This window comes from Gymnoscopelus microlampas (assembly GCF_963454915.1).
Source record: "Gymnoscopelus microlampas genome assembly, chromosome: 17".
NCBI classification, from domain to species: Eukaryota; Metazoa; Chordata; class Actinopteri; order Myctophiformes; family Myctophidae; genus Gymnoscopelus; species Gymnoscopelus microlampas.
Genome location: NC_139954.1, coordinates 14,536,107 through 14,558,656, shown reverse-complemented (window position 1 = coordinate 14,558,656; position 22,550 = coordinate 14,536,107). Strand labels below are relative to the sequence as shown.

At 41.1% G+C, this 22,550-nt stretch overlaps 2 protein-coding genes across 2 annotated transcripts; both read left to right on the top strand.

Annotated features, from left to right (window-relative positions):
* Positions 1-795: 795 nt before the first annotated feature.
* Positions 796-16,464, top strand: ccdc93 (CCC complex scaffolding subunit CCDC93). Its single transcript, XM_084084686.1, has 23 exons — positions 796-885; positions 2,146-2,259; positions 2,878-2,972; positions 3,135-3,246; positions 3,448-3,546; positions 3,832-3,888; positions 4,155-4,255; positions 5,377-5,413; positions 7,474-7,572; positions 7,741-7,791; positions 8,030-8,116; positions 9,474-9,590; positions 9,928-9,990; positions 11,115-11,188; positions 11,520-11,601; positions 12,315-12,389; positions 12,500-12,571; positions 12,660-12,768; positions 12,905-12,987; positions 13,375-13,412; positions 14,888-14,972; positions 15,236-15,349; positions 15,769-16,464. The coding sequence occupies exons 1-23, from the start codon at positions 802-804 to the stop codon at positions 15,823-15,825; spliced, it is 1,905 nt and encodes a 634-aa protein (XP_083940812.1). The 5' UTR covers positions 796-801; the 3' UTR covers positions 15,826-16,464.
* Positions 16,465-17,673: 1,209 nt separating this feature from the next.
* LOC311064321 (fibroblast growth factor 4A-like) lies at positions 17,674-20,460 on the top strand (the record flags this gene model as incomplete). The annotated part of the gene is made up of 4 exons (XM_084084154.1): positions 17,674-17,851; positions 18,879-19,004; positions 19,104-19,207; positions 20,212-20,460. The coding sequence occupies 4 exons, from the start codon at positions 17,674-17,676 to the stop codon at positions 20,392-20,394; spliced, it is 591 nt and encodes a 196-aa protein (XP_083940280.1). The 3' UTR covers positions 20,395-20,460.
* Between the last annotated feature and the right edge of the window lie 2,090 nt (positions 20,461-22,550).

Genomic DNA, 22,550 nt, shown 5'->3' with positions numbered 1-22,550 from the left:
TAAAAGGCCTGTGCTCAAATGTTTAAAAAAGTACAAAAGTATTGGTATCAAAATATGATAAAAGTAAAAGCACTAAAATGTTTTGAAAAAGCAGATCTACAAGATCTGCTATTTGCAAATAGCCTGTGTATAAAATAGGGCTGAAGTGGTCAATGTATGTTTTATAATATAATAATTTATATCTGCAAAGTAACAATATTTGCCTCTGAGATGTATGTATGGGGTAGAAATAAAAGTATTGAAAATTGGAAATACTCCAGTAAAGTAAAAAAAACCTAGGTCAGTGGTTCTCAAACTTTTGTCAAGGACCCCCAAATTGACACTTATTAGGCCGCGGACCCCCATTTGAAAAGATATGCCAGGGACCCCCATAAAAGAAGATTTTTATGGCTCTATAGCAGTCTCAACCATTTTAATTTCAAGGACCCCCAGTTTCACATGCATTAGGCAGCAGGCCCCCATTTAACGGCATTTCTACTATCTCTGGGACCCCAATTTATATTGTAAAACCAATGTTGATTTACCTCTTGTATAACTCTTGTATAACCTTGTAATGGAACCAAATGCAACCGTTCGGGTCCATTTGGTTCCATTCGTACACTCTCTGAGTTACAGACACACAAAAAGGGTCCATTTGGTTACTAACTATCCATCATTTAGCTGGGGACCCCCTGGAACTCCCTCAAGGAACCCTGGGGGACCCCGGACCCCACTTTGAGAACCACTGGCCTAGGTCACATGCTCATGGTCACAATGCTTTGGTCACGTGACTCACACACACACACCTCGTAAGAATCCAACATGGCCGCCACGTCTGTTTTCCAGAGAGTGAGAACAGGGTCCAAAATCGGAGCTCAATATGACCAAGAAGGCAACCTCATCCAGGTAGAATAAGCATTTTGTATGTTATTTATTACCATGGTGATAATAAGTACCATGGCCTCGCTGTAGAAACAGCACTGCTGTCACTGCCAGTCAGTGTAAACAAACCTAGTCTGTCCCATGATGACATGACAACCATGAAGCACATTATTCTGTTCTGTAAAATGTCTATTACTGCCTGACCGTGTTGTTGACGGGTGCAATACACCAATCAAACTTCTAACCGGATGGCTTTGGAACAACTTTGTCTTGTAGGCAAGAGAGCAGTGGTGGAAAAAGTACTCACATTTTTTATTTAAAGGACGACTTCACCCATTTTCAACCTGTCTTCATATAATTGGTCCTCCTCACTAATGCTCATGATTGATAATATGGCACCATTTTTGTCTGCTCAGTCTGTGTCCCAGAGGAGGGCTGTGGTGTGGACAGTTAAGAAACCCGTCTACCAGTGACATCATCTATGGGGAATCCAAGCTAATAGAAACTACAGGCTTTCTATTCCTGTATAGTTAGCATGCTATAATGGAAGCCATTGTTCTCGCGTTAACAAAAATCTAAATAAATCAAATTAAATATTGAAGGGGAAAAAAAACTTCCTAACGATGATGTCACTGGTAGGCGGGTTTCTGAAGTGTCCACCCTCCTATGAGACACAGACTGAGGAGGAAAAAAATGACACAATTCAATAGTATTAGTGAGGATCTATTATATGAAGTTAGGTTGAAAATGGGTGAAGTTGTCCTTTAAGTAAAATTACCAACGCTGCAATGTAGAAATGCTCCAGAATTCCAAATTTACTTGAGTAAAAGTACAAAAGTATTGGTATCAAAATGTACTTAAAGTACCAAAAGTAGAACGTACTCATTATGCAGAATGTCCCATTTCACAAGTTTTTCAAATGTATAAAAAATATTTTAAAAATGGCAGATCTACAAGCTCACAATGCGTTGCAGATCGGCTATTTTCAAATGGGGAATTGTATATAGGGCTGAAGTGGTTACTGTATGTTTTGTATTAATAATTAAGCCTTTGTTAATTCTACAAAGTAACTAGTAACTAAAGCTTTCAAATAATTGTAGTTGAGTAAAAGTACAATGAGCAAACTATCTGTCTGCATTATTGTGTGTTTGTATTGTATGTAATGATGTCTGTTGTATGTATCTGTGTCTATACTAGGCCCCCTTCGAAAATGCGATACTACATCTCAACGGTACTTCAGGGCCTTTTAAAATGCTACAGATTACAATGTGTTTTTATTTGCAGGTGGAGACACGGGAGGATGAAGAACAGAGCGTCAAGCTTGCAGAGATCCTGGAGCTGCTGCTTGCAGCTGGATACTTCAGGGCTCGAATCAAAGGACTGTCCCCCTTTGACAAGGTAAGCACTGCCTTATTTATCCGTTGAATCCATCCTAACTGCCACCTTGGGTAGTCTCGCGTCACCAGACTACTATTCCACAATCTCTGAATGCTATATAGAGTCTGGAGCTCCACTTCCCGAAAGCTGTGTAACGGAAGTTGTTCAGACCGGAAAGACATTCGACCAATCACGACGCGGTGCCCGCGGACCTGTAGTCCAAGTGGAAACAGAACCGAGGCGGAAGCATAGTCATAGGAGCGGTAGATTCATGTTATTTGTGCGAGGATTGTTTATCACAGAAAACTGAGAAAGGTATCATGGAATTAACGCCGAAAAAACTGTGAAAGAAGACGCTAGTAGACATAAACGATGTTTATGAGATTCGTTGATTCCAGTCGGACTCTGCACAATGCTGAAACGGACGTGGGTAGGGGAGGGGCATCCGCTTTCCACTTACACATGATCAGAGCTTCCGAGTCCCAGACTGTATGTCGGAAACATTTGTAAATTGTGGGAGGCAACAGTCTGGCCACGCGAGACTACACCTTGGGTGACTGTCACTGCAAGAGTTGTTAAATTAAATATTCCTGAATCCTACCTTAACTCAGCTAGCTTGCATTTGCGTGTTTGCCACAGGTGGTTGGCGGGATGACCTGGTGTATTACAACATGTAACTTTGATGTTGACGTGGACCTGCTGTTCCAGGAAAACTCAACCATTGGACAAAAAATGTAAGCGGTACTGTGGTGCTTCAGTGACCTCTTGTTACGGATATGCATCAAGAAAAGTGGCTGAATTGCAATTTGTCACGTTAACATGAGATTTCCTTGTTTTGACGTTTGAACATAAGCAAACTATCACTTTGTGATTGGTGTATTTTAATGTCATTGCAGAGCCCTCACTGAGAAAATCGTTTCGGTACTCCCAAAGATGAAGTGTCCTCATCGTCTGGAGCCTCACCAGATCCAAGGACTGGATTTTATCCACATATTCCCAGTCATTCAGGTCTGTATTTTGATTATAAAGGATTGAAATACTGTACAGATATTTTAAGTCATGGGAGAGATTACACATTGTGTAATGTATACTACACCATGTCAATGTAAATTCTGCAATTAGGGATGTACCGATTGGGAAATTTGGTGAAATTCATCAAAACAACTTCTGATCTCACATTTGGTCCATCTAATGTTTGTTTATTGCCAGTGGCTCGTGAAGAGGGCCATAGAAACCAGAGAGGAGATGGGGGATTTTGTGAGAGCATACTCCATATCTCAGTTCCAGAAGACACACAGCTTCCCAGAGGTACTGTAACACGTTAGATTTATGTTTTGCATGACATCATGTTGTGATATGTCATAAACTGAGGCAAAAGGCGCCTAAATTCCGCCTGAAATCCAGCCTTGCTGAGATTGCTGGATGTCATTGTCCGAAACTGTAGTTGATGAACGTGCATCACGTCGCAGCTCTACGTATGGTTAGAGCTGCGATGCCTTTTGGTTCGCCCACGATGCCTTTTGGTTGACCCACCAAACAGCAGTTCTAATCTGAATTACTTTGAACACATTCCATGAAACCATCTTTTTCTAGGATGAAGATTTTCTTCAGAGGAAAGACAAGGCCGTGAAAGCTGTTCTGGATGTATCGGTGAGTTAAAGTACACTGGAATTATTAAACAAAGCAACCCCAATATGTACATAGCCAGGTAGAAAACATTGTTGAGCTGCGTTGCCGGTGTCTCATTTTATTTTGAAGATTTCAGTGCCCTTTTTGGGCATATTTGCGGACAGAGTGACCTACATGAATCAGTGCCATTTTTATATTAAAAATATATTTTCGGACAGATTGACCGACAGAAATATAGAGTGCATTTGTTTATGGCATTGATTTCCGTTGTTATATCCCATTTACAGGAAGTGTACAAGCCCCAGAGGAAGTACAAGAGACAGGTGGATGCAGGGGCCCTGGTGGACGAGGAGTCCAGAGTCCACTCTACTTTACTGGAATATGGAAGGTGAGACCGGACTTACAGTATACTATAAGTATGTACTATATCTGGTTCTGCTTCTCTATGCTTCTGTCATTCTTTCTCTGCCCCCCCTCTTTCTCTCTCTCTCCCTCCTACTACACTAGTGGTGGCCCTTCATTTGCCTATCTTTTATTCTTTGTATTTAATTAATTTGTCCTTTTTAGTTTTTCTATTTTAACCCCAATGACCTAGGTTAAACACTTTGCCCACGGACCAATGTCAGGATCACCCCTCCTCTCTAGTCTCACTCTTCTGTCTCTCTTTCGTCTAAATAAAAAAACTGTCCAAATCATTCTCAAACAGCTGCACATTGTCATAGTCTAAATCACCGCCACTGTGTGTGATCATTCTTCTCATGTTCTATTTAACCATCCCTCTGACATATCATTCTCTCATCCTCACTCTCCACCTCTTTGTAATAGAATGTCAGATTACCTGCTGTAAGTATAAGAGCTGCTGATGTTTTCCACTCACGTGAATGTGTTTGTGGTTGAACATGCCGGTTGGAGAATGCAAGCTGCTCACGTACTGTATGCATGATTTACACTGTATAATAACCTACAGCAGTGGTTCTCAAACATTTTCACGTCAAAACCCCCAAATTGATATGCATTTGACCACGGAAATCTATTTAAAAGGATTCAGAAAATACCCCTTCTACAAGCTCACAGCGTGTCATGATGCGACGCGTTCTTACATTGTAGATCGGCTATTTTTGAATAGCTGAAAAATAAATAGGGGATTTTGCTGGGACCCCCTGGAACCCCCTCAAGGATACCTGGGGGTCCCCGGAGTGGACCCCACTTTGAGAACCAGTGACCTAATAGTACAATGCTGCTTTGATGCTGCCGTTTCACCTCTTACATTATTTTGGACACTTAGTGAGTTACTCGGATGCCGATGTGAAATCCTAGTTTAAAAATCCCTCAGGATGAACACTGTTGTAAACAGGAAACGTCTGTCTTGTGTTTGGTAATTACTTTATGTGATGAAGGTCTGTTGTGGCATGTTCATGTTGGGTTTTGGTTGGACCTAATGCTTGATAGTTGTCACTGACAAGCAGTTCCCTTTTTACTTCTTATTACTGATGTACTTTCTCTCTCCAGGCGCTATGGATTCAGCAAGCAGTCAAAACAAGACAAAGTAGGTATCTTCTAAGGATGGTATATAGCTCATACAAAGTTTATACATTGTTCCCGTAAATCACACCTGTACAGTAAAATTAACGAAAAGGGTAAAAAAAGCAGGCTGACAGTTTAGGCTCTGTCTAGATTGCCATTTAGGGCTTTGGTGGACAGAGAGTAAATGGAGTTCTTAAGCACTTGAACTTGTACAGTGGGACTCATGAAGCGTGCAATGCTGCCTGACACATGCTTTTCATAGCTCATTTTTTAGCCAGGGCTTTTAGCTCTAACCAAGTTTGCGAAACCAGGCTGAGATCCCATACAGCAGGATGCTCTCAGCTACGCCATAGTATAAGAGGAGCAATACCTGGTTGACACCCTGATGCCGCTGTTGGACAGTGCAGAAAGTTTCTATCTGAACACGTCAGATAGAAACACGTCAGTTTGGGGGGTAAGAGTCTAGGGTGACCACCCGTCCCGAAATTCGCGGGACAGTCCCGGAATTGGACCTTCTGTCACGCGTCCAGCACAAGCAGAGCAATGTCCTGAAAATCAAAGATATGGAAAAAATAAATCTGTAAAATCAGGCAAAAATAAGAATTAAATAACATAACCCTAACCTAACCCTAAAACCGAAATAAAGAAACCAAAAACTGGAAAAAAACGAACCCAATCCGCCCAGAACCTTTGAAAAAAAATCGCGGTTCTTCGCGCGTGCATGCATGTGTCCCGTGAAACGGGTTCATCTGTCCCTCAATGGGCCTGTTTAAAGGTGGTCACCCTATAAGAGTCTTGTGTTCTTGTGCGTTCATCCTGCGTCTTGTGTTAGTCAGAAGACGCAGGATGGCTGAATCATCAGAAAACCTTTATCATGTAGTTGTTGGCAGTGCTGCATGTGCATTTATTCATGTACAAGATGAACAGGACTGGTTGGTCAAAGCTTCAGATAGTCAAGTCAAGTCTTCTTGTTCTTTATTTATAGTGCATTTATAGCACATTTAAGAACAACAGCCGCAGACCTTAAGTGCTTAAAAATGGGGACACATCAAATACATAACTGCAGACTAACTGTCAAAGAAGTAATAATGGCTGTATCGGCCAGTCTGCCTCTACACTTAATCACAACTAAGATTAGAGCAATAGGTCTAAAATCATTCTTCTCCTGTAGACAGTGTTTCTGAATGATTGCATTTTCCATTGTTTTGGTACAGAGTGAGAACCTGTGGAATGCTCTGGAAAATGTGGCATCAGACAGGTGTCAATTAATCTGTACATATCTTTTGGTCAGAGATACCATCTGGACCTGTGGCCTTGTTCACATTATTTTGCTCAAGGACCTTGAATACAGATTTAAGGTCACTCTAGCCTGTCAACATCAACAGGCTAGATATTGATAGAGGAGCATTGTTTGAAACTTATGTGGTAGTTACCATTTTGTAAAATGTATATTAAATTGTGAGGAGAGTAGGGTTTCACCTGGTAAGAATGCATACGGGTAAAGTCCTTCTCGCAGCTGGCCCAAGTTTGAATGTGACCCGAGGCTCTTTGCTACATGCCTCTCTCCTGCCTTTTTGTCTTTCTCCACTGTCAAATAAAAGATATTAAAATGCCCCAAAAATAGAAATATATGAGGAGAGTAGGTTGAACATTTGGCTCCATTTTATTACAGACAGATCATGGTGTAATTAAAATATCCCACATAAAACCTCTATGACTTTGTTTCTGACTTAATGAGTCCTGTCACTATGGGGTGTTAAAGAGGAAATCCACCCTAAATCAAAATAGACATGCTATCCCAAAGATCTACATACGACATACGTGTGTGTGTGTGTGTGTGTGTGTGTGTGTGTGTGTGTGTGTGTGTGTGTGTGTGTGTGTGTGTGTGTGTGTGTGTGTGTGTGTGTGTGTGTGTGTGTGTGTGTGTGTGTGTGTGTGTGTGTGTGTGTGTGTGTGTGTGTGTGTGTGTGTGCGCGCTATATGTGTGTTTCATTGGATTTAAGCTTTTTTTCTCCAGCTGCACTAGTATTTAGACTATGTACATCCCATAAATCTTTCTTCTCCCTGTTCTCCCTCCCTCAGACGGATGAGCGAAAGGCCTCATTGGCTGCAGGGTCCCAGGCCCCGCCCCCGGGGATGACAGAGCTGTCAGAAGAGGAGGACCTGCAGGCGGCAGAGGAGGTGAGGTCATATGATATCTATAAAACTACAGCATAATATGGGATAATTCACAATTTTGTTTATTCTGTTTAAACCCATATTAATTCATTGAAGATTCAGCAGACACTAGCCTGTTGAGTTATAGTTGAAATGATGTCTCTGACGGTAACTTTGTCGCTTCTCCCTCAGTTACGCATCAAAACTCTGATGACCAACATGTCTGCCATGGCAACTGAAGAGGTAGGCTTATCTTAGCGATGGTTCACTGGCAGATTTCTGCCTATGGGAGGGTTGCAACTGTTATCAATTACCTATAGTCTCGCGTAGCCAGACAACTATTCCACAATCTCCGAATGCTATATAGAGTCAATCTGGAACTACACCTCCCAAAATAATAAATGAATCGGAGTAGATTAACTGTAAACTCTTGGGTCCATTGACCAGGTTGTATATTGACTGTGTGGTGTTTTTCCTACAGGGAAGGCTGACGGCCAGTGCGGTGGGTCAGATAGTGGGACTGCAGTCTGAAGAGATCAAACAGATGGCTTCAGAGTACGCTGAGAAGGTTAGCATCAAACACTTAACAATAACACCAGTAGGCCTGGTCCGCTGGGATAGCGGTCCAGGGCAGGCACCTAGGCTCAATGTAGCCTGACAGCGCGTCGCGGGTTCGACTCCTGATCCCGACGGCCTTTGCTGCGTGTCACTCCCATCTCTCTCCCCATTTCCTGTCAGCCTACTGTCCTGTCAAATAAAGGCATAAAAGCCCCCAAAAAAAAACAATAACACCAGTAGATACTAGCTTGGACATAGCACTAAGTACATCACCCTTTACTCCTCTAGACCACACAATGTGGTTAGACCACACAATGTGGTTAAAATGTGCGAGCATATCTTGCCTGTGTAGTTTTGTTTACTTTTTGTAAGTTGTAAGCTGCAAGCTTGTCTGGCAAACAGTCGAATAGGAACAGACTGGACACCTTACATATCAGGACCATGTAACTCCCATCACATTAACTCATTGAGTGCCATTCACGTGTTTCACATGTTTTACCGCTATGGTGCAACGTGCCTTTCACGTGTTTAAAAAAAAAGAAAAAAAAAAGTTCAGAACCCAAGATATCATTATCTGAAGATTTGCAGCTCCATCCACTCCTTGTTTAACTTATAACTGAAAAAGGCTGTATCTCGCTTCCAAAGCACTTTTTTTTACATTGAAAATAATAATAATCGCACTGGCCAGAAATAGCCAGAAATAATTCGGGCACTCTTATGAGTTAACATCACATTAACATTGGTGGCGGATGTACAGTAGGCAGTGACAAAGTCAAAGCCAGTATCTCTTATGTTTTATTTTTAAATACAGCATTTTAATGCAACCATACCTCATTGACCAGAGGCCCCCCCAGGGTCTATACTTGCCCCCCTCCTTTTTTCCTTCTACATCAAATGTCTTTGCTGAAAATAAATCTTCAGTCACAGCTATTGTGAGCTTGTAGATCTGCCAATTTGGCCGAATGTTTGCCTCAGAATAGGGTTCATGTGGTTAACAAATATGTTTTTAAAAATAGAAAGTACCTAGTGTAGGAGGAAATAGGCCTGTGGCCTGTAAACCTAAGGAAAGCTGAAATATGAATATGCTGTAAAATGTGTAAGGAGATGATGATCAGTCCTGGGTCGTTCCTCAACTTGATTTTGACCAGATGGGTTGGATTTGCTGTAACAAGACCATACAGTGATACAATACAAGTTGTGAGAGAAAAGTATAATAATTTGACTGCGAGATTCAAATACAAAAACGATCACTATCAAGGTTTATATTATCTCAAAGTTGGTTTAAAAAATAAACACTCTTAAGTCTATGTTGTTACTGTATATCAAAGATAGTCATTTAAAGTGAGGCCTGACTCCTTGTCTTCCAGCAGTCTGAGCTGTCATCAGAGGATCGTCCAGAGAGGTACGGTCCTCTCCAGCAACATCGCAGGACGGTCGCCTCGCTCAACAAACAGATCCAACAGAAAACCACACAGCTTCAGGAGGTCAGGGCTACACTCTACTTGAAGCACTTAAACCCTATTTTATACATCTTGTATGACGGCAGCAGATCTATTAGCTCACAATGCGTCATGATGTGACGCGTTGTGAGCATGTAGATCTGCTATCTTTGCTATTTCTGAAAAATGTTGTCTCTAATGACACGCCCAAAATAGGGCCGCCAGTAAGTGGTGTAAGTGGTTAGCATGGATATTTAATATTCAATCACTTTATTTGAATTGGTCTGTAGTGGCGTTAATGCAGAAAGTGTTGAATGTGCAAAATAAGAGAACAGTGTATTTTACCGCAGTAATATGTATGTGTGTTTTGCTGTGTTTTCAGCTACAAGCCAAGCATGAGGAGGTGAAGACTGGTTGTGAGGAGGCCAAGAGGAGGCTGACGGAGGTAAGACTTGGTTCTGGATCCAGCTCAGAAGAATCACTCAAATTAAGCTTAAAGGGGAAATCCACCCATTTTCAATATTTAACTATGTCATTAATATAGCATAAAGGAGTTGTGTGGAAATAAGAAAAAAGTTCCCCCCTTTCTGTGTTGCCTTGAACTGGAGGATTGATTGTGGGTTTAACATTGCAAATTACAACGTGATGACTCATCATGTTGTAATTTGCAATGTTAAACCCAAAATCAATCCTCCAGTTCAAGGCAACACAGAAAGGGGGGAACTTTTTTCTTATTTCCACACAACTCCTTTATGCTATATTAATGACATAGTTAAATATTGAAAATGGGTGGATTTCCCCTTTAAATGAAAGATTTATGTTGTTGGAGTTGTGGGACTGCCTTTCATTGAATTCACAATCATAGTGCCATATAGCAGAACCCAGAGTGCTATAAAGAGAGTGGCGACAATGGTGGCGCGAAATACTTTATTGTCACATCTCTCATGTACATTAACAAAAGTGATGGGTCGCACTCAGAATGACAAGAGTGAGTTAACTTTTTTAATTTCTTCTCCGTGTCTTTACAATGGACAAAGGACAAACATTTTGGCTATCCAGCCTTCTCTCATGTAGCCATGAAACAGTTCCCGGAAGTGTTCTGGTGGGCCATTTGAACGCATTATACAGAGAGACAATTTTTGATTAGTAGTCAATAAATGCGTCGATTTACAATATTTATATAGCAACACAGACGTGTATGTAGTTACATGAATATGTCTGAAATTTTATTGCAAAATGTGTTAATCACTTGAGAGATTGAGAGGTGAGGCTAACCTGAAATTAAAAAAAATAACATCAGAAATGGATTCTGCACACATGAAAACCCTATAAAAGAGGTAGGACAAGCAGGTAAAAACAAAGTGAAAAAAGTGGTCCATTAGAGTTGAGTTGTCGCCACTATTTTACACCACTGTGGGAGAACACTTCTGTCTTAAGTGCACTGAATGTTGGGATACATGAATGTCTTGTTGTAATGTATCTTTACCTAATGGGAGCTTTGGCCCTGTATGGATTGCACCGGTTCTCTGAGCGGGGTTGAAATGTTTGATCTTATGTTTCTCTCTGCAGGCAACAGAACAGACAGAGAGGCTGGAGAAAGAGCTGGGGTCTCTGGAAGAGGTAGAGGGACAGGTTGACAGTAGGTAAGATGTGTCAATGGTGTCATTTACCAAAGATGAGTTGTTTTTGGCTAAACACAGTCATACTACAGAGTATAAATTAGGCTTTAGACTGACAGTAGGCCTACTTTAAGGGGCATTGTCCACAGAAAGCTGCCAGCTCCTTTCTGACACACATTTCTATGTACTAAAGACACACTGGAGCGCTCCTCTTCCCAGCGGCCAAGCATTTGGCCTCTGCTAGTCATGTGACAATGGAAGAATTAAGACCTGTGTTCACTGTGCCACAGCAATGAAATACCTGGAGTTAAAGATTGACTATGACTATGATGATGTTGCATGTTGTCAACTACAGTATGTTGGAGAAGCTCAGAGCTCTGGTCGCTATGAATGAGAACCTGAAACATCAAGAGCAGCAATTCCGTACCCACTGTAGAGTGAGTATCTGTACTTTTATTACATTGTGAGTATCTAAACTTGTATTACACTATAGGGTGAGTATCTTTGGGTTGATTGCACACTGTAGAGTGAGTAGCTGTGGTTTGATTACACACTAGAATATCTGTTTTATAACACACTTTAGAGTGATTATCTGCTTTATAACAGACTTTAGAGTGATTATCTGCTTTATAACAGACTTTAGAGTGATTATCTGCTTTATAACAGACTTTAGAGTGCGTATCTGTGGTTTTATTCCTCTGTTGCTCTGGGTATTTAACCATCATTTCCTCTAAAACTATGTGACTCCAAATGGATCCTCATTGGTTCCTTGTGTACACAATAAAATCCTCATGGTTAATTTAACTCCGCGGGGCCATTTGGTTAAATTTTATACCCTTAATTTGTAGAGTTATCAGTGGATAAACACTGGATGGACACTTTCATTGTGTACTAGGCAGCATACTTTAATGAGTGTTACTCTCGCCATCAGTTCCAGCTCTTTGGATCCACATTTAGACCCCTTGCTGTACTGTGTTCATTATGATAATCATACATAACACAATACAGCAAGGGGTGTTTGTTTTTGTCACAAGTGCTGTAAGAACATTTGGGATTTGTCCAGAACTGCAAAATTCCCAACCTGTGAGCCAGGGCTGGGGGCCTGGGGGGCCACCATGAATGGTCTAACTGGTGTGTTTAACCCGTCCAGGAGGAGATGACTCGCCTTCAGCAAAATATAACAGACCTGAAGATGGCTTCAGGAGATGACACTGAGGAAGAGAAGGTTCATATCTCACCAACACACTACTTTAGTGAGAATTATATCCAAATAATAATTAATCAAGGTCTGATATTTTATAAATATTTCGACCCCTTTTCTTTGTCTTCTCTTAGGAGAGGAACCAGCTGATAGATAAACAGTACAATACGGACAGAGAAAAGCTACAGAAGATCCGACTGCTCATGGTTAGCTTTGATAGCTTTGATTTAGCAGGTTCAATAGAATTCGAAGGGAACCCTCAACTCTGACAGTGTTTTGTGTTCTCTCTCTCAGGCTCGGAGGAATCGCGAGATCGCCATCCTACAGAGGAAGATCGACGAGGTTCCCAGCCGGGCTGAGCTTACCCAGTATCAGAAGAGGTTCATTGAGCTCTACGGACAAGGTGGGTCTCTCTGCCACAGGTTTCAGGCAGGGTCACACAAGGCAGCAAAATTGGCAAACTGTTACATGTCCAAAAAAGGCAAGAAAAAAAACCCCTCAGTTAATGCTGTGGTTTGTTTTTGTCACTTGTGTCTCAGTTTCAGCAACACATAAAGAGACCAAGCAGTTCTTCACCTTGTACAACACATTAGATGACAAGAAAGTGTATCTGGAGAAGGAGGTAGGGCATTACAGTGATAACCACTTAATCTCACTTAACCCCATTCAATCCGGGAACTCCTCTCAATTGTGCAAATCTTTGAATATATATATTTTTAAAGCGAACATTTGTAAAATATTTTACCCCCCAGAAGCAAAGACTTGAGTTACAAATGTTCGCTTTAAAAATATATATATTCAAAGATTTGCACAAATGGACACTATTTTCCAAAAATAGCAGATCTACAAGCTCATAGTGTGGCACTTGGTGCTGCGCTATGAGCTTGTAGATCTGCTACAGAACCAAAAGTTGCCCTTTAACTTCTAAAGTCTTAGCTAGGACAAATATTGAAAATACCTGGTCTACAAGCTCACAAGTTGTTAATTTAATCTGACTTTGTTCCTGTAGGTGAATTTGCTGAATTCTATCCATGACAACTTCCAACAGTGAGTATGGTTTTATAATTGCCAGGTCTTTGTACTGTACGTACACCTACCTAGCACACTCATTTGACTTTTTACTATAATTTATAATGTGTCCTTTCACCAATTTGAAAGTAGCACAGAGGAAGAACGCTGCCTTGCCTTGAACTGTGGTAGAGAGGTGCTTATGGGAAAAACGCTCATCCATACAGTATTCAGTGTTTTTTTACATGGACCATTATGCCTCCACAGAAGCATCCGGTTTAGCGTTACATTAAAGGGGTAGTTCACCCAAAAAAATACTTATTTTCTATCAATTACACACCCCATGAAGCCTTGAATGGAGATGTTTTGGTTTTTGAGCCAATAATTTGATGACCGGCGGAGACTCAAAGAGTCTCCTTTTAGTCTCCTACTGAGCAGCCACCCAGTCATCAAATTATTAGTTTAGGATTGCGACAAAAACAAAAAAATCTCCATGTATTCAAGGCTTCATGGGGTGTGTAATTGATAGAAAATAAGTATTTTTTTGGGTTAACTACTCCTTTTAAGAATACATTGTAAAGGGTGCTCGGGTGGCACAGGGGTAAAGTACCTGACTGCCACTGCAGATTCTAAGGGTTCGAATCCACCACGGTGCATCTAGCTTGCCGAGCATTTACACACGAACACAATTGGCTGTTTTCGGGGGAGGGACGCCGGGTGGGGAGGGCGCTCTTTGTCACTGTATAATATCTTGTACGGGCAGGGTTGGTGACTTATGGTTGGTAGACTTTATGGTTGACAATATGTTGTAGTAGAAAGTTGCAGGCATATAAGGACAAAATGGTGAGACTACACCCATTTGTCACATGTAGGAACTTGTTTTTGTCAAGTAATTAAAGTAGTTTGTGGGCACTTTTGAATGAATAAGCGGGTTTACGTAAATCCACCCAGTGCTATGGTTAGCCCAGACAAATGAAGGCTTTTACATTTTTCAATGGGTGGAGTGCTTTGGATTCCTCTTAAGAATGTAACAATGGAGCCGTAAGGGTAAATCTTTCCAAACAACATTCAGTAAACTCTAAACCAGGGGTCTTCAACGTTTTCAGGCCAAGGACCTCCTAGCTGAGAGAGAGATGAAGCAGTGACCCCCTCTACATATTGTATCGATGAGAGATAAAGCAGGGACCCCCTCTATATTGTATAAAATTGTTTTAGATTCAACTTTTTTTGTTTACTTGGTCTGCCCTTTTTCCCCTCTACACCTATACCTCTTTGCCAAAAATAGCAGATCTACAAGCTCACAATGCCTCGAGGCGTTGGGAGCTTGTAGATCTGCTATTTTTGGCTAAAGTTCTCCTCAGAGTAGGGATGCTAGGGTTCAAGTGGTTAATGCGGAAAAAGAAATCACATCACACAAAGATTTGGCGGCCCCCCTGTAGTAACTCTGAGGACCCCCTAGGGGTCCCGGACCCCCTGTTGAAGACCCCTGCTCTAAACGCATGAACTGTTTCCAGAGCCATGGCGTCTGCAGGAGCCAGGGAGCAGTTCCTCAGGCAGATGGAACAGATTGTGGAAGGCATCAAACAGAGCCGCATTAAGGTTCCTATTTATTACATTCCCTCTTTACAGGTTACCTGTTGGTCTAATCCACGTTTTTTTCATATATATTCATATATTAAATGTAAATTTTTGGAAGCAACGTCTCATTATTAACACATGTGTTAACAGTATAGAAGTACAGTAAAAAAGCTATTTTAAAAGGATAACAAAAAGTCCCGGGGGCTTGTTTCCATTGTGATCCATATCTGCCTGTATTTAAATGTATATAGAAGCAGCTTATGGTTGGTATTGGTTCTTCTTAGATGGAGAAGAAAAAGCAGGAGAATAAGATGAGGAGAGACCAGCTGAATGATGACTACCTGGAGCTGCTGGACAAACAAAGGCTCTACTTCAAAACTGTCAAGGACTTCAAGGAGGTGAGAAAAACTGGCCATTTCCCACCCATCTGACCACTGAAGTGGTCAGAAGGGTGGGCCTGGTTAGGAATCGCAGCTGTAGAACCCTTTGTTTTCTCAAGGGTACAAGCCAAGGTGTTCTATGCCTAATTTATACCAAAAATAAAGCCATTCTACAAGCACACTTTGCACAACTACGTAAAAATCAGACTTTATTGTCATATGCACTTATAATACAGCTGTAGCAACACTGTAGTTATCATACTTCAGGCTTCCTCAACAGAGTGAATGAAATTAAAAAATCTGTGACAATATTAAAAACTCAGAATAAAGTGTGTGTGAGCATGTAAATCTGCTTTTTTTCCAAAATGTTGGTTAATTATGCTGGAATCTCTGGCAACAATCTTTTTCCGTCATGTAATTCACTCTCTCGTCAACAGGAGTGCCGGAAGAATGAGATGTTGCTTTCCAAGCTCCGGACTAAAGGTGCCTCGTAGCCCAGAGACCACTGGTTCTTCAAAATAGTCTGTACTGTATATTGGACTTAACTCCGTTTCATTAAGTGTAATTGGACCATGTGTTCTCTGTGAGCTCCAGTTAATCAGAGATTGTTTTCCATTGGTCTATTGTGTCCATGTACTGTGCTTTTTGTGTCAACGTTACTCATCTCAACACAGGTTGGGATTTGGTGCAGAGCATTTCTAAATGGCAGACACAACCCCCAGAGAGTGCCATTCACATGTGTGCCATATCCTGTTGTCACCAGCTAGAAATATACTTTACATTTTCAATATGGTGAGATTGTGTGCATGTGTTATCCCGTAAACAGCCATGGCAAGTGCCACAGTTTACTGAAACCCTAGTAGGAACTAGGAACCTACTGAATGAGACAATATCTGGAATCCATCTACTTTGTTGGGTCTTTGTTCCAAATACAAAAAAGTTTGCAAGTACACTGCCTCAAAGATGACAAAACGTATACGTTGACTAATGTCTAATGCCTTTTTTTAAACATCATCTCGATAAATTCAGCACTTAATATTTACAACTCAATGCAAACAATGTGACTTTTCACATACAGCGTCAATTTGTCTTGCAAATCCGTCACAGTCTAAATAAAAAGTAATCCCTAACAATGAGTTAAATGTCTCTGATTCTAGTCATTTATGTGGGTCAGATAGATGGATGGATGGATCGATAGATGATGGATGGATGGATAGACAGACCTTTATTGATCCCATGATGTAATTTGCACCATGGCAGTTACAGCAGTCATAAGAAGAACACCAGGACAAATTATAAAAGCACAGCAGATAAGGACATAAAAAAGATAAGGAGGGCCAAAGAAATATTCAAATGAGCTTGTATATCAGCTACTTTAAGTGTGCGACACTGTCGTGCGATGAGGCTTCATTGTTACATTGTAAAAGTTAAATTTATAGTTTTTACTGTGCAGTCATATACGTTCTTACATCGTGCGCGCCGATACAGCATACATACTCATGTTTTTCATATTACACACTTGTATTACGCACTGCAGAATTATTTTTTGTTTTTAAGGACTGAACATTTTCACAATAGGTTGGCTAAGCTTAAAGCATTTATTGTATGTATTTTCGTTTACTATTTAAAAAGGAGAGTGATTATATACACATCACATTAAGGCACTTTATAAATTAAAAAGGATTTCATCATATGTATCTGACTGTATTAACTGGTGAAAAAAGACGTGCAGTGAAATAGAAAATAATAGTTGCATTGAGATGGATTGCTGAACCATATGAAATCATTAACAGGTGAATCATAAGCGAATTGTGAGACCAGTGGCAAATCGATGCACATCTCTTGTGGGAGGCATTTGCCATGATGGCCACAAACGTCTTCATTGCACTCACCTCCGCCACACCACATCATCCTCTAATGCACCAAATGAAGTGTCACACATTCTGTACTGAAAGAAGACAGCTCGCTATCAGTCTTTGGTTGTCATGTAACACGTTTGTGAACACGTTTGTGAAAGAATTTAACATTCTGTATAATGTACAGTATATCACCAACTTTTCTGCCTGCTGTGCAAATCTCCATGATTATGATACTGAACATATGTCTGTTCTGTTAGGGCAATGATTGGCTGATACACTTATAAAGGCCTAGAGTTTATCTGATAAACAAAAGGGGGAGTGTACAGACGTAGCTAATCTCAAAATAATGATAACTTTTGCCGAAACTGGCCTGCTAGCACATAATGGAGGCTGAGAGGAAAGGAAGATAAAAGTTCAAAGTTAACATAAAGGGAGAGAAGGCAGACTGACGAGTTTGTGTTTAACAGAACATCAGAGAAAACCATGTTACAGCTTGCTGTGATGAAGGCCCTGTTTGGCCTTGTGCTTCTACCGACTGCATGTGTTTGTGAGCTCCTGGCCTCCGCGGACACTCACTCCGTGACAGGGTTGACCGAGGATCATGGGAGTCTCCTTCGTAGCCTGTGGCTGCAGCACATGAGGGACAGGCTGGAAGGCAGAGGTGAGAGATGCACCGATATGACTTTATTTTGGCTTCAAGCGAGAAGGCCTTTCCTATTTTCCTTTCCTATTTTTTTCCCGGTTGCATCTGTCATTTAATTGCTAATATCTCAACATGCATCATAAGCATAAGCTTTTGTTATTGTGATATGTAAACATCACAAACATGTACAGTATTTATGTTTAATAGCAATACATAATGGAATGCAATAACAAACTAAAATCAAACAGTTGATCCACACAGTGGGGCTGCTTTTATCAGGGCTGTACTGTATTTATTCAAAACAACTTGTTTTTTTTTAAACACTATATTCAGTCCAGTCACCTTGGGAGATTTAAAACCACACTAAATCTCTTGGACACAGTGTCCTGCGTTGAGTTATCAGTGTAGCTGTTGCTGTACTTGAGAACACGTGTATTGAGTGTACCAAAATAAATGAGTATTCCTGAACTGGTTAGGTCTGTTCAAAATGATAGCACTTCACTCTCCTTGTATCCCTTCTTGATGCTAGTTTACTATGCAGATATTTCTTCGTCACTTGTTCTCATGTTTTTGTTTCTTAGTTGTTGTTTTTTTTTTTTCTACCACAAAAGTTAAGAATGAGTGCATATTGTTTAACTACTGTAGATTCATTGTTTACCTGGTATCCAAAGGCAATACTTTGTTCTCTCTGCACTCTTATTTATGTGACTATCTATCTTTGTGTTTATTGATTATAAGAGTTCATGCTTATTCTGCTTATTACGATGTCACACTCTGGATACTTTGCTAAATGCCTAAATGTAAACTCTGGGTCCCAGTGCTAAAGGAAGGCGAAATGTTCTTATCGCCCTCTGGTGGTTGGGATTAAAGATCATTGTGAAAGTTCTCCAGCAGAGGCTCTCTATTTGTAATGTCTGTTGTGTTTTTGTTTATACTGTATGTCATGTTTGTACTAGACCGGGACTCCAAGTAAAGTGTCATTCAGTTCTCTGTGCACTGACAGATCAAATTGAACAGAACTGAAATAAATATTCCCCCTCTGCAGCACCTCCTCAACCAGTCAGAGTAAACACCAAGCAGAAGCTCCTGTATTGCCGCGTTGGGATTGGTTACCATCTACAGATTTTACAGGATGGCTCTGTGGGCGGAGTCCACACACCCACTGAACACAGTGAGTAATTTTAACACTACTGCACTTAACAATGAACATATTTATTAAATCATATGCGTCAACACATCCATAAATGAATCCTCCATCCTCCATTGCTAGGTGTGATGAAAGTGTTTGCCATGAAACAAGGTGTGGTGGGCATCAAAGGCGTCATTAGCGGCCTGTACCTGTGTATGAATGAGGAAGGAATCACACGTGGAGTGGTAAGTAATCTGTCACTACATAGTTTGGATTTGGGATGTTGTTTGGAGAAATGTGAATATGTGTGTATGCTATTTTTTTTCTTTTTTTTCTATATACAGTACTTCATTGATCAGGGTCGGGTCTGTACTTGGCCCCCTCCTTTTTTCACTGGCCTCTACACCAAATCTCTTTTCTGAAAATAGTGGATGTACAAGCTCACAACGCACCACACTGCGACGTGTTGTGAGCTTGTAGATTGGCTATTTTCACAGAATGTTCGCCTATTATGACATGCCCAGAATAGGGACGCTAGGGTTCATGTGGTTAAAGTGCATTGTCTCAGTTCAGGCCAGAGTAAGTAGTCATTCATGGAAGAGTGCTTCACTATGGGCCACTTATTAACATGGTTGGCAAACCTCCCCGTAGGGCACTCTGGGCAAGTTAACACAAACCAAGAATTGTTTGCCAAAACGATGTGACCCAGATCTGGTTTCACTGTATGCATTAGTGTGTAGACATCCAACTATATTATATTCCTTAAGAGCTTGGAACTTGATACCTGTGTGTGTGTGTGTGTGTGTGTGTGTGTGTGTGTGTGTGTGTGTGTGTGTGTGTGTGTGTGTGTGTGTGTGTGTGTGTGTGTGTGTGTGTGTGTGTGTGTGTGTGTGTGTGTGTGTGTGTGTGTGTGTGTGTGTGCGCGTGTGCGTGCGCCTGTGCGTGCGTGCGTAGGGGGGATACATAATGTAAACCTTTATTTGTTAAGGGGGGGCAATTCAGGTGAACAGATGTAAGAAAAAGAGAGAGAGTGTGTGTGTGTGTGTGTGCGCGTGTGCGCGCGCGCACGTTACAGCATACAGACCCAGCCTTGACTGTAAGCAGAAACAAATGCCTTCATTTTACATCCGACTATTTCATGCTTTCTAAATACAATGAGAACATATCAGCTATGATAATTATTCAGTCCAATTCAAACCTACTGCAACAACGTCAATAAATCATATCTTGTTTTCTGTTCTCCCATTAGGACCAGTTCTCTGATGCCTGTCTCTTCAAAGAGAACATGGAGGCGAACCATTACACCACCTTCTCCTCCCTGTCCCACCCAGGCTCCTACCTCGCTTTGTCCAGCAAAGGGGAGCTCAAGAGGGGCACCGGTGTGTCACGTAACCAAGCCTGCACGCACTTCCTGCCCCGCGATGCACTGTGACCCTCGTGTCCATCGGATATGACCCCAAGCCTCCACTTTCAACGTGGCATCCCTATTTTGGACGCATCATCATAGAATCAAGAGGGTTTATTGGTCACTCACTCATACAGATACAAGCAGCACAATGTTGGTGTGGCATGTTCTGCAAGACTGTGCAACAGCAGTACAATAATACTGGATTTTAATTAAATGAAAAGGACAAGATAAATCAGATACAAATATAAGGAACTCTAGCAGCAAAAAACCTTGCAGTGGGGGATGTGCAATATGGGGTGTTCAGAATGGGGGGGGGGGGTAATTTAGTATCAGATTTATGTGATATGTGATAAGGTATATTTATCTATCGATCCATCGCCATCATTATATTGTAGGTGAAACTCTTCAAAGATTTTCAAAACGAGCTCACAATGGATCGGGATGTGACTCGTTGTGAGCTCGTGTAGCAGAGTGGCTCACAACCTCAGCCTGATGGCCTGAAAATCTAATATCCCCCCGAGCTATAGGGAATTCCCTTAGTGGTTAAGATGTTGGCTTTCCACGCGGTAGACCGGGGTTCGAATCCGGGGCGTTACAATGGTGCCGTGACCCGGATCGGGTTTCAACGTGGGAGGAGGTCAAAGGGGGGGTGAGTGTAGCAGAGTGGCTCTCAACCTCAGCCTAATGGCCTGAAAGTCTTATATCTCCCCCGAGCTACAGGGAATTTATTTCCATGCGGGAGACCCGGGTTTGAATCATGCGCTTTTACACTTGTAAACGACTTTAAGCATTAAGATAAAGAAGTTGGTCTTTAGCTGCATGTGAGAGATTTAGCAAAACAAGCTTCACAATCCATTCTGGGTCTTAATGCCAACTAGTGAGACTGCAACAATGTCAATCAATGTCAATGTCAATGCTGGTTATAATGTAATGGGTCTTGTTGGACACTTGGAACACGATGGCTCCATTTTATGTCTTTTAAATGTTATTTATGTTTTTCTTATGCACTGCAATGTAAATTGTCATTTTCCATACACTAACGACTTCACGTTGTCGTACGATCATGCAATACATGAATGTACTTGGGGTAGCGTTAGCATGAGGTGTACCACTCACTCAACACACACAAAGTAGTGAGATAAATTATAGACATTTATCACATGCTACCTTTCACAAATACTATGGACTGCATACTGACAAAATACTACTGGCCCCTGGTTTGGCATTTAGGCCCCTGAGCATACCCCAGAGTAACCCCCTGTCTGTGTGCTATCCTCTGAATAAGACATGAAATGCAGACAGGAAGAGTGATGAGGGACTACAGTCAGACCACCCAAGGTTCACCTGACAGTTCTCACTCTCTCTGGCCGTCAACTAGATAGATCTGCCATTAGGTGGATACGTCTCACACTATCATGACCCCATTAGGAGTGCAACAGTTAATTGACCTAATTGATTTAATCGATTATAAAGAAAATGTCATTTATTTTCATATATCTATTTATTTATTTATACACACTCCAGGAACAGCTGGTGTAAAAAAGAAAGAAAGAAAAGCTGTTTTGTTGATAGCACTTTGATGTAGATTTTTAGCACCCAATGTGTAGGCCTGTGTTATCTCCTGTGGGGAGGGCCATTTGTGTTTATCAAATAAACCATTTTTTAATGCTACCACATCAAATCTCTAAAATAATCAAAATTAATATTATGTGTCTGAATATATCGAACTAAAATGATTAACGGCTGTTTTTGGGTTGTCCGATCACATAAATCAACTGCTGCATCAGCCTGCTGTTTTCACTCTTGCCTCCAGCATGGAGGACTCTCTTAGCCACCTGTTCACAATAACCTTTATAATACCTAAGGTACTTAAAGGGATATTTCACTTTCAAATTAAATAAACATGAAAACAAATAAATGAAAAAAGTTATGTAAACATTACGGCCCCTCAGGCATTAGAATTTAAGTCACGTTTGTAATGATTCTAGCCTGCTTTTGGTTTTTGAGTAGTCAAAGTAAGAGTTATCTAAACTCGACGCTGCTCAACTTTCAGTTAGACGAGGCTATCCTATAATTTTGAATTACTTTGTTGCTTCAACAACAAAGACATTTGTTTTAGATTTCACAATACATGTAGACGTGTACCGTAGTATGTAGGTCTATGTAGTATGTATGTAGGC